General features: G+C 47.4%; 1 protein-coding gene across 5 annotated transcripts in view; it reads left to right on the top strand.

Annotated features, from left to right (window-relative positions):
* The window catches only part of OCRL (OCRL inositol polyphosphate-5-phosphatase), a 26,388-nt gene extending 15,691 nt beyond the window's left edge, over nucleotides 1-10,697 (top strand). For 2 of the 5 annotated variants that reach the window (XM_083595875.1, XM_083595877.1), the window contains 9 exons: nucleotides 530-665; nucleotides 1,156-1,266; nucleotides 1,805-1,970; nucleotides 2,830-3,065; nucleotides 6,280-6,399; nucleotides 7,145-7,229; nucleotides 8,075-8,202; nucleotides 9,506-9,617; nucleotides 9,701-10,697. In XM_083595875.1, coding sequence (XP_083452001.1) covers nucleotides 530-665; nucleotides 1,156-1,266; nucleotides 1,805-1,970; nucleotides 2,830-3,065; nucleotides 6,280-6,399; nucleotides 7,145-7,229; nucleotides 8,075-8,202; nucleotides 9,506-9,617; nucleotides 9,701-9,825 — 1,219 coding nt within the window. In that variant the 3' untranslated portion in view covers nucleotides 9,826-10,697. The other 3 variants (XM_083595874.1, XM_083595876.1, XM_083595878.1) reach the window with 2 other exon arrangements.
* The last annotated feature ends 4,066 nt before the right edge of the window (nucleotides 10,698-14,763 follow it).

The following is a 14,763-nucleotide window of genomic DNA, read 5'->3' as shown; positions in this document are numbered from 1 at the left end:
GGGGTATTTTTACATTTCCTGAAGCTTGGATCACTGAAAAGATAGCGTCTGAACAAAAATAACGGGGACCATTGCTTTTGGGAGGGATCATAATTCAGTGGTGTGCCATAGGCTTTGTATGCAGAGTCTCAAGTTGAAACTCTATGGCACCTCCACCTGAAAAAGGATTGGGCCACAGAGAGCTGCTGCCAGCCAGAGTAGATTGATTGTGGAGTTGGAAGGGATCATGAGGATCATCTAGTCCAACCCCCTGCAATACAGGAATCAAAACTGGGGTAGGTCAGAAATTCATTCTGACCTGGTAGAAGGCAGCTTTTGATTTCCTAACAAACTCTCTCCATGAGGCAAAATACCTGCACACCTGCAACGTCTGCCCCTTCTGAAGCTGGACTCCCAAGTCCCATCATCTCCAGCTGTTGACCATAGTCAAGATCACAGACCGTGTATGGAGCCAAAGTTTGACTGAGTGAGCCTTGTGTGTTGCCTCAGCCAGTCCAGTAGTCCCAATGTCTCTCCTGTCTCCTTGCAGTGGGAAGTGCCGTGTGCCAGCATGGTGTGACCGAATCCTCTGGAGAGGAGGCAGCGTAAATCAACTCAGCTACCGAAGCCACATGGAATTGAAAACGAGCGACCACAAGCCCGTCAGCTCCCTCTTCCTCATAGGGGTAACACCTGCCCTGGCCAGGGCTATCGTCTATTAAGGTTTTTTAGTTGCCTGCTAGGTGGCACCTCCTTAGATATGGGCAGGCCCTGACCACAGGGCTCCTCCTTGACAAATGCCTTCTGGTGCAAGGAGTGGGCAGGTCTTGGCTCTGTTAAATCCCTATGCTTCCATTCTCCACTGTTCTGAGTACACACTGCTCCTGCAGGCATGGCAGACCACATGGGCTGAACTGTACACCTTAACAGTTGGCTCCATTCATGCAATGCAGCTTCTGTGGTACTTGGCTTGGAGCATTTGGCTTCAACCCATTGGGTCTGGAAGTTACAGCTACTGCCATCCCTGGGGAAGTTCTCAGAGTTACTTGCCTCTTTCAGGGCTGGGGAACAGGGTGGTGCATCAGGCATTTCTGCTCTTAGCACATACCCCCCCTTTTTTTGAGTCCACAGCCCCAACAAGTGTGCTCTGTTTCCCCCCCACTCTCACCCTTATAGGTGAAGGTTGTGGATGACCGACGGTACCGGAAAGTGTTTGAGGATATTGTTCGCTTGATGGACAGGATGGAGAACGAATTCCTGCCCTCACTGGAGCTCAGCAGGAGGGAGGTAAAGCCGAATAAGATCCTCTCCAACCCCTTAAAGAGGGTTTGCTGCAAAAAGACCAGGGGAAAAAGAAGCCTGCTTTATATCATGCCAGGCCCTTGGCCCATCTAGCTCAGTCTTGTTTACACTGTCAGGGAGCGGTTCCCCAGGATTTCCGGGGATCTCTCCCAGCCCTAGCTGGGGATAGAACCTGGGACCTTTGCATGCAAGGCAGATGCCCTTCCACCGAGCTGCAGCCTCTTCCTGTTCCTTGCAGGGGTATCCAGTGTGCTGCCCTCCAGATGTTGGACTACAATTCCTATCATCCCCAGCCAACATGGCCTGTGGCGATGGGAAGTTGCAAGTGCAGCAATATCTGGAGAGCCCCAGGTGGACACTCTAGAGCAAACGTAGCCACTGTGAGGTGGCATTTGGACCTGTTGCATGTGCAGTCCCTTAAATGAGAACCCGGGGCCAAGGACAAACTTCTCCCTGGAGCACGTTTCCTTGCCGTCTGCTGAAGGCAAGCACTCTCTTTCCTCCCCCCCATTTTGCTATGCAGTTTTCGTTTGAGAATGTGAAGTTCCGGCAGCTGCAGAAGGAGAAGTTCCAGATCACAAACAACGGGCAGGTCACCCTCCATTTCTCCTTCATCCCCAAACTCAATGACAGCCAGTATTGTAAGCCATGGCTTCGCGCTGAGCCCTACGAGGGATACTTGGAGCCCAGTGAGTCTCTCTCTGGAATCATAGAGTTGTAGAGTTGGAAAGGGACCCCAAGGGACATCTAGGGAAGGCCTTCGTTTCCTTTTCATCCCCCCTTTTCTCCTCCTCTTCCCAGCCCTCCTCCCTCAAACCTTGGGAGTTTGGTAGAGCAGGGGAGGCTTAACATTTGTGGGCTACATTGCCCCATGCTCAAGCCTCCAAGGGCCACACGTCAAAGCAGGTGAGCCCAAAGTGTGAAAGTGAGTGTGACCAGCTTTAAACACACACACATACGCACAAATGAATTGGAGCAAAGAAATGCTGGAGGGTCCCAAAAAACCTTTTGGCACCACAGGGAACTAGTGAGAGCAGTCCATCAGAAAATTACTTTTTAAAAAAATTGCGTATTTTTACATTGTGGAGGCACTAAAATATCTTGGGGAACATATAGAACTAGCCAAACTTTTTAAAACTCGATGAAATGTAAACTAAAAAAGAAAGTTACATTGGGGGCACAAAAATCCTTTAGGAGACAAATAAATGCTTTCCCTTTTTATATTCTTTTGTTGGGATCACTTTCTCTTACCCCCCAGTACCCTGTCCCCATATTCTGTGCAGCTGCTGCTTTGGAGGAATAGAGAGGAAAGTGGGGTGGGGGTGGGAATTTAGTAGCTTCTGTTCCTAATTCTTGAAGTTAAGATTTCCCACATAAACCTGTGAGAACAGGATGCTGTACTAGATGGGCCATCGGCCTGATCCAGCAGGCTCATCTTGTGTCCTTCTGTTAAATTATTCACTATCTTAACATCTAATTTACAAACAAACAAACAAACAACCCTGGCTGTTCCAAAGATTGTATCTACCTGACCTCTTCCCATTTTAGATGAGACTCTGGACATTTCCCTGGATGTGTACGTCAGCAAGGACTCTGTGACGCTTCTCAATTCAGGGGAGGATAAGATTGAGGATATCCTTGTCCTTCACCTTGACCGTGGCAAGGACTATTTCCTCACCATCAGTGGGAGCTACCTACCAAGCTGCTTTGGGACCTCCTTGGAAGCCTTGTGCCGGATGAGGCAGCCGATTCGTGAAGTCCCCGTCACTAAACTTATTGATCTGGTAGGGAAAGGGGTTGATTTACCTGGCAGGTTCATTTGCTAAATATCTAACCTTCCCACTCTGCTTGCCTGCTTGAAAAACAGCTGCTCTTCCACTCAGAAATGTGTGTGGTGGGGGTCTTTCGCTTCATTCATGTAGCTGGTCACTCACTTCCTGTGTGCTGTTCATGTTTGCTGTTGACTGAGTCATCCCAAGTTCTTGTCCTCCCACCTGCCCTTTCGCACGGCCACTAAACCATGTGCATTTCCCTACCATCTGCCCAGATACTGTTCAGCGAATGGGCTGTTTCTTTCTCTTCTTAGGGCCTGTGTCATTAACATACTTTGTTGTCTTTTTTCCACTTTTCTTTTGCTCATGCCTTCCTCCTCTGATCTCAGGGAGAAGACAGCTTCATAGAAAAGGTAACAGTTGGTTTGATATCTCTCTCGATGTTCTTGTAGCGGGCTCAAATCAGGTACAGGCAACTCCCCATTTACACGGGGGTTGCGTTCCGAGGTGTAATAAAATCGCGTATATTGGGGACGGCATTGGAAAAGCCTGCAAACACCCTCTAAACCTCCTGAAACCCCTTTTAAAAGCCTTTTAAAAACCAGCAGCACTTGCCAGACTCCCTGCAAAACTCCTTGCTCAAACTCCAACTCTCCACAGGCCTCAAAGGTCAGTGCAAAGGCTCCTGGGAGGAAGTCTAGATGCTGTTTCCATGCCATGCTGTTGCCGCTTTTGTGCTCTTGGGGGGGGGGCATTTTTGCCCCTTCAAGTGCCACTTCCAGGTTTGCAGCAGAGTGCATGTGCCTCGAATGCACGTAAATGGAGTTGCCTGTACTGGAAGGCGCTTGTCAACGATCAGCAGGTGCTCCATGCAGTGGCAAACCAGGCGCTACCCCACCAACCTCACTTTCCTCTCGGGCAACCCTCACCTGCCTGCCTTCTTACTCAAATCCAGTCCAGGTGGTGGCTCTAGCTATCTGCTTCCTTCTCTTCCCTAGTCTCAGTGTGGCCCTTGTAGAACTCAGCAGAGGAGAATGGAGACAAAACCAGAATTTGCTATCACTGATTTTGCTCTGCTTGACTCTGGGTCCGCTTGCGATTGGCAGCCCGGGAGGCAGAAAGCCCAGTCTCATGATGCAGGCGCCAGCCCCCTCTGGCCCAAGAGCCAGTTTTCTCCTTGTCTCTGTGCTGAGCAACCGCTGCGCAGGCTATGCCACTCTTGCTTACTCTTACCACCTGAGCAGTGGCATTTGGGAAGCAGTTGTGGCTGCTTTGGGGTGGCTCAGGGAAATGTCACTCCTCTCGAAATCAGATATACTATTATCATAGCCACTTTGGAGACAGTGGTGACTGCCAATTTGGACAGCTGTAGACATTTAGAATCATGGAGGATATGTTTATCAGTGGCTACCGGTCAGGGCTATTTATTGCCACTATTATCATAAACCACATGCTTTTGATTACCAGTTTCTGGGGAACATGATGGACAGAGTGTTATTGTCCCCGTGTCCCTATGGACTTCCCAAGGGCATGTGGTTGGCCACTGTGGGAACAAAATGCTGATCTAACCCAGCAAGGCTCCTGTGTTCTTCAGCATGTATCTGCTACTCTTACACTAAGACTCTGATACAGTATGTGTCATTCCCCACACTAATACACACTCACTCTCTCTAGAGATGGGGGCGGAGAGTATTGGTGGGGAGGATGAATTGGGTCCTAATCAACAGCTTCCCTGGGGATGAGAGGAAGTGGAGTTGGGATCAAATTCTTCATCCTTGCCGACTCCTTTTAGGGACGGGCTGCTTGCTCCTAAAGCTCTCTTGCTCCCCTCTCCTCTCTTTCTCTTTCTCTTGAACGTGGTAGCTTGAATTTTATTATTACGGTCACAGACCAGTTCCGGCTCACTTACAATATCAGGAAAATCATAAAACACAGCAGGAATACATTGAATTGCAATTGGGTATAACAGAGACATTTCAGATATAGCAGCAGTTAAAAATATACATTAAATCTTGATCACTAAAATATTAACTAAAATTGTCATTTAAAACCTTAATCATTTTGGTAGTACAGCTTGTTCCCTAAGTTTTATGGCAGTCGTACAGAATTTGGCCACCCCTAGCGTGATCTCCAGATCCTTGCGGTAGCTTGAGATAAAACTAACCACCCTGAACATCTCTGGAAAGGAAGGAGGCAGGAGGTATTTTTCAGCAGCTGCTGTGTGCTGCATTGTCCATACAAAGTAATGAGCTCAGGCTCCAGCTGTTGTTCAGTCTCCACCACTGCCTCTGCAACGTGCTCTAGATAAGGGGTGGTGAACATGTGACCCCATCGTCTCATTATGCTGGCTGGGGCTGCAGCCCATCAACCTATGAAGGCCCATCCATGTTCTGCTGCTGTTTTTGTTACTTATTTCCTGCCCTTCACCCTAAGGTCCCAGGAACAGGTTACAAAAATTAAAATAAAATGTTAGCCAAACCGCATGTCCACAGCTGCATATTTACTAAGCTTCTGGGTGAACTGCACATCCGGAGTGGGAAGATTACAAGCTGCATATTAATAGGGGAAGAGGGAGCTTGGATTTGGGGTGCAAGAAATTTGTTTTTTGTTTTCCCACTTGAGATGCTTATTGTGGCTAGGGTCGGGTGATATGTCAATATATATATATTTTCAAATCGGCTTGAAGTCTATATAGTGATACTGGTTTCATAATTTCTGACATGGCAATATATTGTGAATCATGATGTGTGTGTGTGCTATGCAAAAAAACACAATGTGGGTGGAAACTGTGAAGCCAGACAATGCTTCTCTAGATTCCTGCAGCCCCTGTTAACTCTGCTGGCTCTGCTTTCCCCTGCCCTCCTGCAGGGGGCAGCAAATCACCAAGAGAGCAGGCGCCAGCAAAAATCACAATTCGGGGGAAACCGTGAAGCCTGCAGGGGGCAGCAAATCACCAAGAGAGCAGGTGCCAGCAAAAATCACAAAACCGTGAAGCCAGCCAATGCCTCTATATAGCCCCATCCTTATTTCAGACATCCTGATACATTGGTATATTGCAATGTTTAGCTAGTGATATATTACAACATTGAAAGCCAGATATCGCCCAGCCCTAGTTGTGGCCTGAGAGGGCAAGACTTGTCCACCCAGCTGGAGCAAGGAAAGAATGCATACAGGCACACATTCTGTCAGTCTCTCATGCCAGTCTCGCTTGTCATTGGACCTCCAGGAGAAGCAGTTTCTGGATATAGTACCCCAGGATGGTGATGACTCCACTGAGCGGCCTTTGCACATACCCAAGGAGATATGGCTCTTGGTGGACCACCTCTTCAAGAATGCCTGCCACCAGGTGAGCTGAGGGGGACTGTACCAGGGTGTTGGCTGGAACCAGTACCAGTTTTGGGGTGTGCAGGTCCCAAACATCACAATTTATTTATATCTTAGCTACCAACTCACTCTTACAAACTACTGCGGTGAGTATAGTGGCACCTTGGTGGAGCGGCAGCGGGTGGGACATCCAGCATACAGTATTCCTTAGAGCAACTCAGAAAAACCCAAGTGTTCACAACCATTGTCTGTCTATCCCTAGTAAAGCGGTCCTCTGAGACTCACCACTAGAAGAAGCAGGGAATGATTTCACTCTCCCATTGCCCAAAATCATGAGAAGGGTAGTAGGAATGCTACTGTGGAAATCAGGCGGGATAAAATTCTCAGGCCTTGGTGATGGGCTTCTTGGTGATGGGAGAGCCAGTGTGGTTAAGAGCGGTAGTCTCGTAACCCCGGGAACCGGGTTCGTGTCTCCGCTCCTCCACATGCAGCTGCTGGGTGACCTTGGGCTAGTCTTTGAAATCTCTCAGCCCCAATTACCTCACAGAGTATTTGTTGTGGGAGAGGAAGGGAAAGGAGAATGTTTGTCGCTTTGAGACTCCTTCGGGTAGTGATAAAGCTGGATGTCAAATCCAAACTCTTCTTCTCTCCATTGTTGCATTCCTTGACTTCACATTATGCACCTCGGGCCTGGATTGTTCTGCATGCTATCCAGGATGTACCCCATCCTTTCCTAACTCGTGTGATACTCTACTTCTGTCTGGCAGGAGGACCTCTTCCAGACCCCTGGCATGCAGGATGAGCTGCAGGAGATAATTGAGTGCCTGGACACCAGCATTCCCGAGACGATCCGTATCCTTGTTTAGCTCTTGGCTGGAGTGGACCTCACTTTTATATACAGTGGTACCTCGCGTTAAGTACTTAATTCGTTTCTGGAGGTCCGTTCTTAACCTGAAACTGTTCTTAACCTGAAGCACCACTTTAGCTAATGGGGCCTCCTGCTGCTGCCGTGCTGGAGGAGTACGATTTCTGTTCTCATCCTGAAGCAAAGTTCTTAACGTGAAGCACTCTTTCTTGGTTAGCAAAGTCTGCTACCTGAAGCGTCTGTAACCCAAGGTACCACTGTAAAAACAATCAAAATAGAATGCCCACAGTGAAGTCCCGTCATGCATCCAAACAGCTTAACAGCTTTAACCCCCCTTTTGAAAACATCAGCCTGGCTAGATAGAGCAGAGGTGGGGAATCTTGACAGGCCTGCAGGCCCCACGTCTAGCATCATACATGGTATCAGGTGTGGAGACAGGTAAAGACATGGCTGCAAAGGAGCTTCAAGGGGGTGTTCAATTGTTCTTTGGCAAGCAGGGTTTCTTGACCACACTTTTGAAGTTGACCACTATTATTTGCTGTTTGGATTGAAACCATGCCTGCAGATGGACATTTCCTCTGCAGATCAGCTTTGCAGGCAGCTTCGTCAAGAGGGGAGGTGTGGGAAAATTACAGTGGGATGGCTTAGTTGGTAGAGCGTGGCACTCTTAATCTCAGGGCTGTGGGTTCAAGATCCACCTTGTGCAAAAAGGGGGGGCTCTCAAGGTGGGCCCAGATGTATAAGGACAAAACTACTTGCTTTGGACCAGCCTAGGAAGGAGGCAGGGTGCAGGTAACAGGATAGAACCCTTTCCTTGACAGGCTGTCAATAGCTGGCAGTAACCACTCTGTGGCCGAAGCTCTGCTCATCTTCCTGGAGGCACTGCCAGAACCGGTCATTTGCTATGAACTGTATCAGCGCTGCCTTGAGTGCTCACATGACAGCCGCCTCTGTCGCCAGGTAGGCCCCAGAGCCCATCTCTTCCTGGCTGGTCTGCATTGTGTACAGAAGCATAGAATCAGAAGGGATTTCAAAGGTCATCTAGTCCAAATGCCGCAGCAAGTAACAGGGAATCCACTAAAGCATCCCCGAAAGCCAGTAAACCGGCACACTGGCAGGAGGGTTAGTCTGGTCTGGGAAGCCTTGTTAACTGCAGGGGCTGCTGAGTGTTGACAGTGGATGCTCTTGGATTAACATGGTAGCACAGGGGTTGATGTCTCCTTTGATAACCATCCCTCTCGGTTGTGGTGGCGGGGGGGGCGGTGCGTGCACATGTTGCCTTTTTGCTTTCTGACAAGGAGTTGTAACAATAACCCACCTGTTTCAGTGAACCTCGCTTGAATTTCCAACACAGGAAGCGGCCATATACCACTGGGCCATCTAGCTCAGTATTGTCTAAATTGATAATAATAATAATAATAATATAATAATAATTAATAATAATTAATAATAATAATAAATTTTATTTATACCCCGCCCTCCCCAGCCAAGGCCAGGCTCAGGGCGGCCAACAATCAATAATAAAAAGGAGTTGAATGAATACAACTTAAAAACAAGATTAAAATACCACATTAAAACAATTAAAATGCAGCCTCTTCACAGGAGGAGAAAAGAAAAAGAAAGAGGGGGAGGGAATCAAATTGACTCCAAGCCAAAGGCCAGGCAGAACAACTCTGTCTTACAGGCCTTGCGGAAAGAAATCAGATCCTGCAGGGCCCTGGTCTCATGAGGCAGAGTGTTCCACCAGGCCGGAGCCAGAGTTGAAAAGGCCCTGGCTCTGGTTGAGGCTAATCTAACTTCCTTAGGGCCTGGGACCTCTAGGCAGTGGCTCTAAGTAGTGGCTTTCAAGGATTTCAGACAAGGGATGTTCCCTACCCAACTGGAGATGCTGGGAGTGGAACCTGAGACTTTCTGCATGAAAAGCAGGTGGTTTACTGCAGAGCTACGGCCCTTCCTCCAAGATATCTCAGTTGGTAGAGCATGAGACTCTTAATCTCAGCATCATGCGTTCGACCCCCACATTAGGCATTGCAGAGGGGGGTCGATTAGTTAACCCTCATGGTCCCTTCCGACTCTACAATTGTATTATTCCCCAAAGTTCCCAGCAGAGTTCTAGTCCGGTTACCATTTTAAAAATTCCTTTTTTTTTTAATGCCAGGTCTAAACCTGCAAACATAAAAAGTACACTGTGCTAGTGATCCATGCCCCTCCTCCACCCAAAGCTCTGCATGGAAGCTCCGAGCTGACTTCCCCTGTCTTGCAGGTGATCTGCCAGTTGCCACGGTCGCACCGGAACGTCTTCCGCTACGTGATGGCCTTCCTGCGGGAGCTGCTGAAATACTCCGAGAGCAACAACGTCAGTGCCAATATGCTAGGTAAGGCCTGCCTGTCTTGGATGGGAGCTGGTCTTCCTCCTGCTTCCGCCTCCTCTCACGCTAATGTTTTCGCTTCCCTGCAGCCACCCTCTTCGCCAGCCTCCTGCTACGGCCTCCGCCCAACGTTCTGTCGAAGCAGAGCCCACAGGAGCGCCAGCGTGCCATCGGCTTCCTCCTGGGCTTCCTGCTGGGGGCGGATGACTACTAAAGGTGCCAAGCGTTGGCTCCACGCCAGCAGCGAGGCAGCCTGGAGATGAAATGGGGAGGGAAGAGGCAAGGCTCAGCCTCTGTTCTCTGGTGCCATGGAGGTGAATCGATTTCCTGCCCTTCCCATTGTGCCATCTTGCCATGTGCCAGCTCCCTTCCCTGTGCTTCGCCCTTTCCACTTTTTCCTCTTGACTCCTGACACAGTTGAACACTTGGTTTTCCACATGGTTCCAGGGCATTGGCAGGTTAAGGGTGCTTTGGGAGGGACCTTGTTGGAGGACAGTCATTCCCCTGCCCATCCTACCACCACTGCTGCTCTCAGTCCCTGTGCAGTATTCCACTCCCTCCCCTTCTGCTGCAGCTGAGCATGTGATACTCTTGGTGGGTACAAGGCATAAGGATTCCTAGCCTGTCCTGGAGTTGCAGGGCATCTTTCTCTGTCCTCGTCCCCCCCAGCGTTGATGCTGGTCGAGAAGGGGCAGGGCACCCACTGTGGCCCACATACTACTTAGCCTGCTCTGTGTAGTTGAGATATCTGTCCCCATTCTGCCAAGTAGAGTGTGTGACGCATATTCATAGTCCTACCAGTCGTCCCCATCCCCCAGTTCTAGGGTGTTCATTCTTCATGAAACACTAAGCACTGCCTAAAGGGATCAGGGAGGAGGAGAGGGCGCAGGCTGGGCAGCAGGAGGGGAGCTGAGGCAGTGGGTACAGGTGGGTTGGGTTGGGCTCCCCAGCCGACCCAAGTTCTGCAACTTTTGTCTTTTTGGTTTTCTGTCCTGGATACCTGTACTTCGTGCACACTCTCTCTTTTTTAAATTGTATAATTTATTGGAAAACTGTTGTTTCAAAATAAAATATCCATTGTGCAAAGATTGTTCTGGTGTTTGGAGGGGAGCTACACTTGCCTTTGCTGGTTTCTCCACTGCTCTGAAGCTCAGCCAGACCTTCCAAATGTAGCCTTCCTGGGCTCTTGCAGCACACATGAGAGAGAGGCTGTGGGAAGGGGGTGCTGCATGGGGCATCAGGACGTGCAGATACCATGGAATCTGATTTAGCTTGAGAACAACTTTTTAACAAACAAACAACACACACACACACACACACACACATATATATATATATATATATATATATATATATATTATATAATATAAAGACGACTCTGCTTGCAGCTTGCAAGTTTCAGCCCACCAGCAGCAGCAGCTGGCTTCGACTTATTGCATAGACTCTTGAGGGGAGGTCTGCCCTCCCCTCTCCCCATTAACCTTTGTCTCCAGGGCTCAGTGGTAGAAGGGAGAGCAGAGGAAGGAAAAGAACTGGGCTTGGCTTAATTGGGGGGGTTATGAGAGCATATGTGCACCTGGTGCTAAAGGATAAGGCTGCAGAACTGAGCAGAGCACATTTAAGAGCAGGAGGAGCTGAGCCCTGCTCCCGCCACCACCAACAGCAACTCCTAGATGTCCAGCTGTTCTTCTCAAGGGAGTCCAAAAAATGGCCAAAGGAGACTGGAGCTGTCAGTGCAGGTATGGAGACTGCAGAGTCTGGATAGGAGATCTTTTATTATTTATTTTCGTTTGAAGCAGAGTGGGGTGGAGACTAGATGGATCACTTTGAGGGGAAGCAGGTGGAGAGCAGTGGAACAGGATTGGGAACTTCCCCCTTCCCCACTGATATAATCCAACTGGGCACCCTAGGAATTGGCCGGGCCAACCTGCGCATGAGGCATTGCAAGGCCATTGCCTCAAGCGGCAGAACCAGGTCCATAGAGCACCAGGCTTGCAGCCATGTCACTATTGTGACCACCATGACCACGGTCATGCCCTTGTGAGTGTTTCACCAACACAACCTGCTCCTCTCCAGCCTCCTTTCCTGAAGGGGAAGCCAAGGGCTGGAGGAGGAAGCAGAGGCAGCGCTCAGGGTGTTTCTCCCTCAAGCAAAAACATCCGGGGCTGGTCCTGGGAGTGGACATTAGAAATTGCTTTTGATATGGAAAAGAGCGGAATGAAGGAAAGTGGGGGGAGGGGAGTGTGTTAAAGCAAAATGGATGAGTTTTCCAAACTAAAATTGGGATTGAAGCAGAGTTCTATTGATTCACAAAAAGGGCTTCTTCCAGCCCAGTGGAATTTTTGGCTCCCCTCACCCCAGCGTCTTAAAACACAGGAAGAGCTTGGGGAATAAATTTTGTCTGTAAGGTAGATGTTTGGAATGGTCTGTCCTTGGTGTGAAAAGAGGATTCTTTCAATATTTACTTTGGTGAACTACATTTCCCACAACAACAGCTCTGAAGATGGCACAGATGTTCAGAGCGGGTTGCTGATAATGCCAAGGTCATAAGTTTGATCCCTGTGTAGGCCAGCTGCCTTATTCCTGCATTGTAGGGGTTTGAACTAGATCAGTGGTTCCCAGTTAGCTAATTACTGAGGAACTCTTATTTTTCAAAAGCCAAGCCACAGACCCCCCACTTTTGAAAATTTTGATAACTCTATGGTAGTTACCTCTGCAAAGCAATTTTTTGAACAAAATGTGGGGTAATAAGCAAAGGATTTTAGGTATACTAAAAAAAACAAAAAAAACCGCCCATAAAATTTATGATATTGCCATGCAAAAATGACAAAAAATTAGTTGGAGGGAGGCAAGGGATGGGGCCACAGACCCCTGATTCGGAATAACAGAACTAGATGGTCCTCTGTGTGCCTTCCAACTCTACAATCCTATGATCCTGTGTCTTAAACACAAATCTTGAGGAATAAAGATTTTGCTTTATTCTGATTTGCACTTGTGTCCCTACTCCCCACATGTAGAATTGCTATACATTTGGATTTTCCCGGACATTAAAGCGTTTCCCTCAAGGACACTTTGTTTCCAACGGCCAAATCCTGGCAATTCCAGGCAGATGGCAACCCTACCCACTTGTGCCAGATTGCCTGGCATACATTACAAGCATCTAGACACATAGATTATCTAGAATCCCAAGCAGCGACATTGTGAAACTTTAATAGGAATAAAAGGTAGGGGGAAAGGAGGCACAATGTCAAGCAGGTTATAGAATAAACCAGAGCACTGTGGGTCTAATGAATCTCTTGCTCCCCACTCTGCCCTTCTAACAATACCATTTTTTTGCTTGCTGGATGGCTGTGTGCAATGAGACCTCAGTCCCTGAGGAAGGGTGCTGGCCCAGTGGTAGAAGTATGTGCTTGACATGCAGGCGATCCAAAAATCAATTCAAGAGCAAAATTCCAGTTCTCGCGTTTTCTGTATAAATGGGTAATTAAAAGGGGAATAGCATGGTGCCTTCCACAGAGTCAGACCATTGATCCGCCTAACTCCTTAAGGAAGGACCAGAGCTCGCTGGTGATGCAGGTCCCAGAACAGTCTCCAGCATCTCCAGGTGAAACTGAAAACATCACCTGCCTGGAACCTTGTAGAGCCACTGCCAATCAGTACAGACAGTGCTGAGTTAGGTAGCTATGATCCATCCACCATCACCCTTTGCCCGAAGCAAAGGCACATCGCTGATCCAAATCTTTGAAATAAGTTCCCTGCTCACCAAGCCACCTGCCCTCCTTTATGCATTGCCGATGGCTTATCAAAGGGATCCTCACTGCAAGTATCATCAAGGCAGACAGCTTTATGAAATCTTGGTGCCCTTTCTTACAAAATGCTAACAGGGACAATGGCACCAGTTGCCATCTGGACTTACAGGGTGCAGCTTATTTTAGAGCCATCAATTGTACACATTTGGAATGGCCCTTGAGAAATTACAGTCTGCCTATATTCAGCAGCTTACCACTTGTTTGTTAAAAAATAATAAAAAGCATGCTTAAAATAAAACAGGAAAAATGATTTTTTTTCCCCTGGCTTCTTGAGAAAAGGATAATGTCTAATTATTTGTATCTGCTTTTAAATGTTGTGTTTCTTTGTAATGAGTTTTACTGGGTCTGTGGTCTTTTTAAGTTGCTTACCTTCACTAAAATATATAAATATACTCAACTGGAAACTTTTATTATACAAATTCAAACCCGCTTTTCTTTCTTAGAATGTCCTCCAAGGAAATTAGATGATGAAATGGATAGCAAAATTCTTTGGGTGGGGAGGAGGGTTCAATGTTATAATAGATTAGATATGGACAGTCCTTCAGTACAGCAAAACTTGACACTTTGAGACCTTTTAGTTCTTCCCAAAAGGACTTCACCCACTATTTAGGGGGAAGTATGTGGTAACTGGCCTTCTGCAGTACTTATTTCACATTCTTGGACTCCTAATCTTACACGTAAATTAGAGCTGGAACCATCTCAGGCCCTATGGCTCTTGAAATGACCATGACCTATTGAGCAAAACCACAGAATAGACCTCCCTTGCTTTTACCCCACTTGCTTTTACAAAATAAATTAACAACAGAGGAAAATCATGGAAGAAATAAAATGGCTTTTGAAATTAATGAAGGCGATTCCTATTATCCACATGTATTACGGGACATGTTAAAAGGGCCCCCCTAAAGGGAAATTCTGTAAACAAAGGTAGCAGGCTTTGAAATGCTTACGCAGATACACAAGGACACATTGCCAAAAGAAACAAAGGGATTTGGAGAGACCATGAATGAACAGGTAGTACAATTCTGTACGGAACGTACAGAATTGTACCTAGAAGAAGGTTACAACTGGATTACCTTTTTGTAAACAAAAACAACAACAACAACCCCAAAAATAAAACCGGAAGCAGCAGGACTCCTTATGAACTCTTAAAAAAACAAAACACAAAACTACATATCCCTACCTAGTCACCAAATGTGAGGGGAAATGTAAACAAGCATCTTACACTGCTTTAAATGATAACCAGATTCTTCAATTTTTTTTAAAAGATATTTATTGAAATTTTCAAAAAAAAGAAAAAAGGGAAAAAACCAGAAAAAAACCACACATATAGTTTGCATTCCTTA

The sequence above is a fragment of the Podarcis filfolensis genome (genome assembly GCF_964270895.1).
Source record: "Podarcis filfolensis genome assembly, chromosome: Z".
Lineage (NCBI taxonomy): Eukaryota > Metazoa > Chordata > Lepidosauria > Squamata > Lacertidae > Podarcis > Podarcis filfolensis.
The sequence above is the reverse complement of the archived record's forward strand: the minus strand, read 5'-3'. Positions and strand labels throughout refer to the sequence as shown.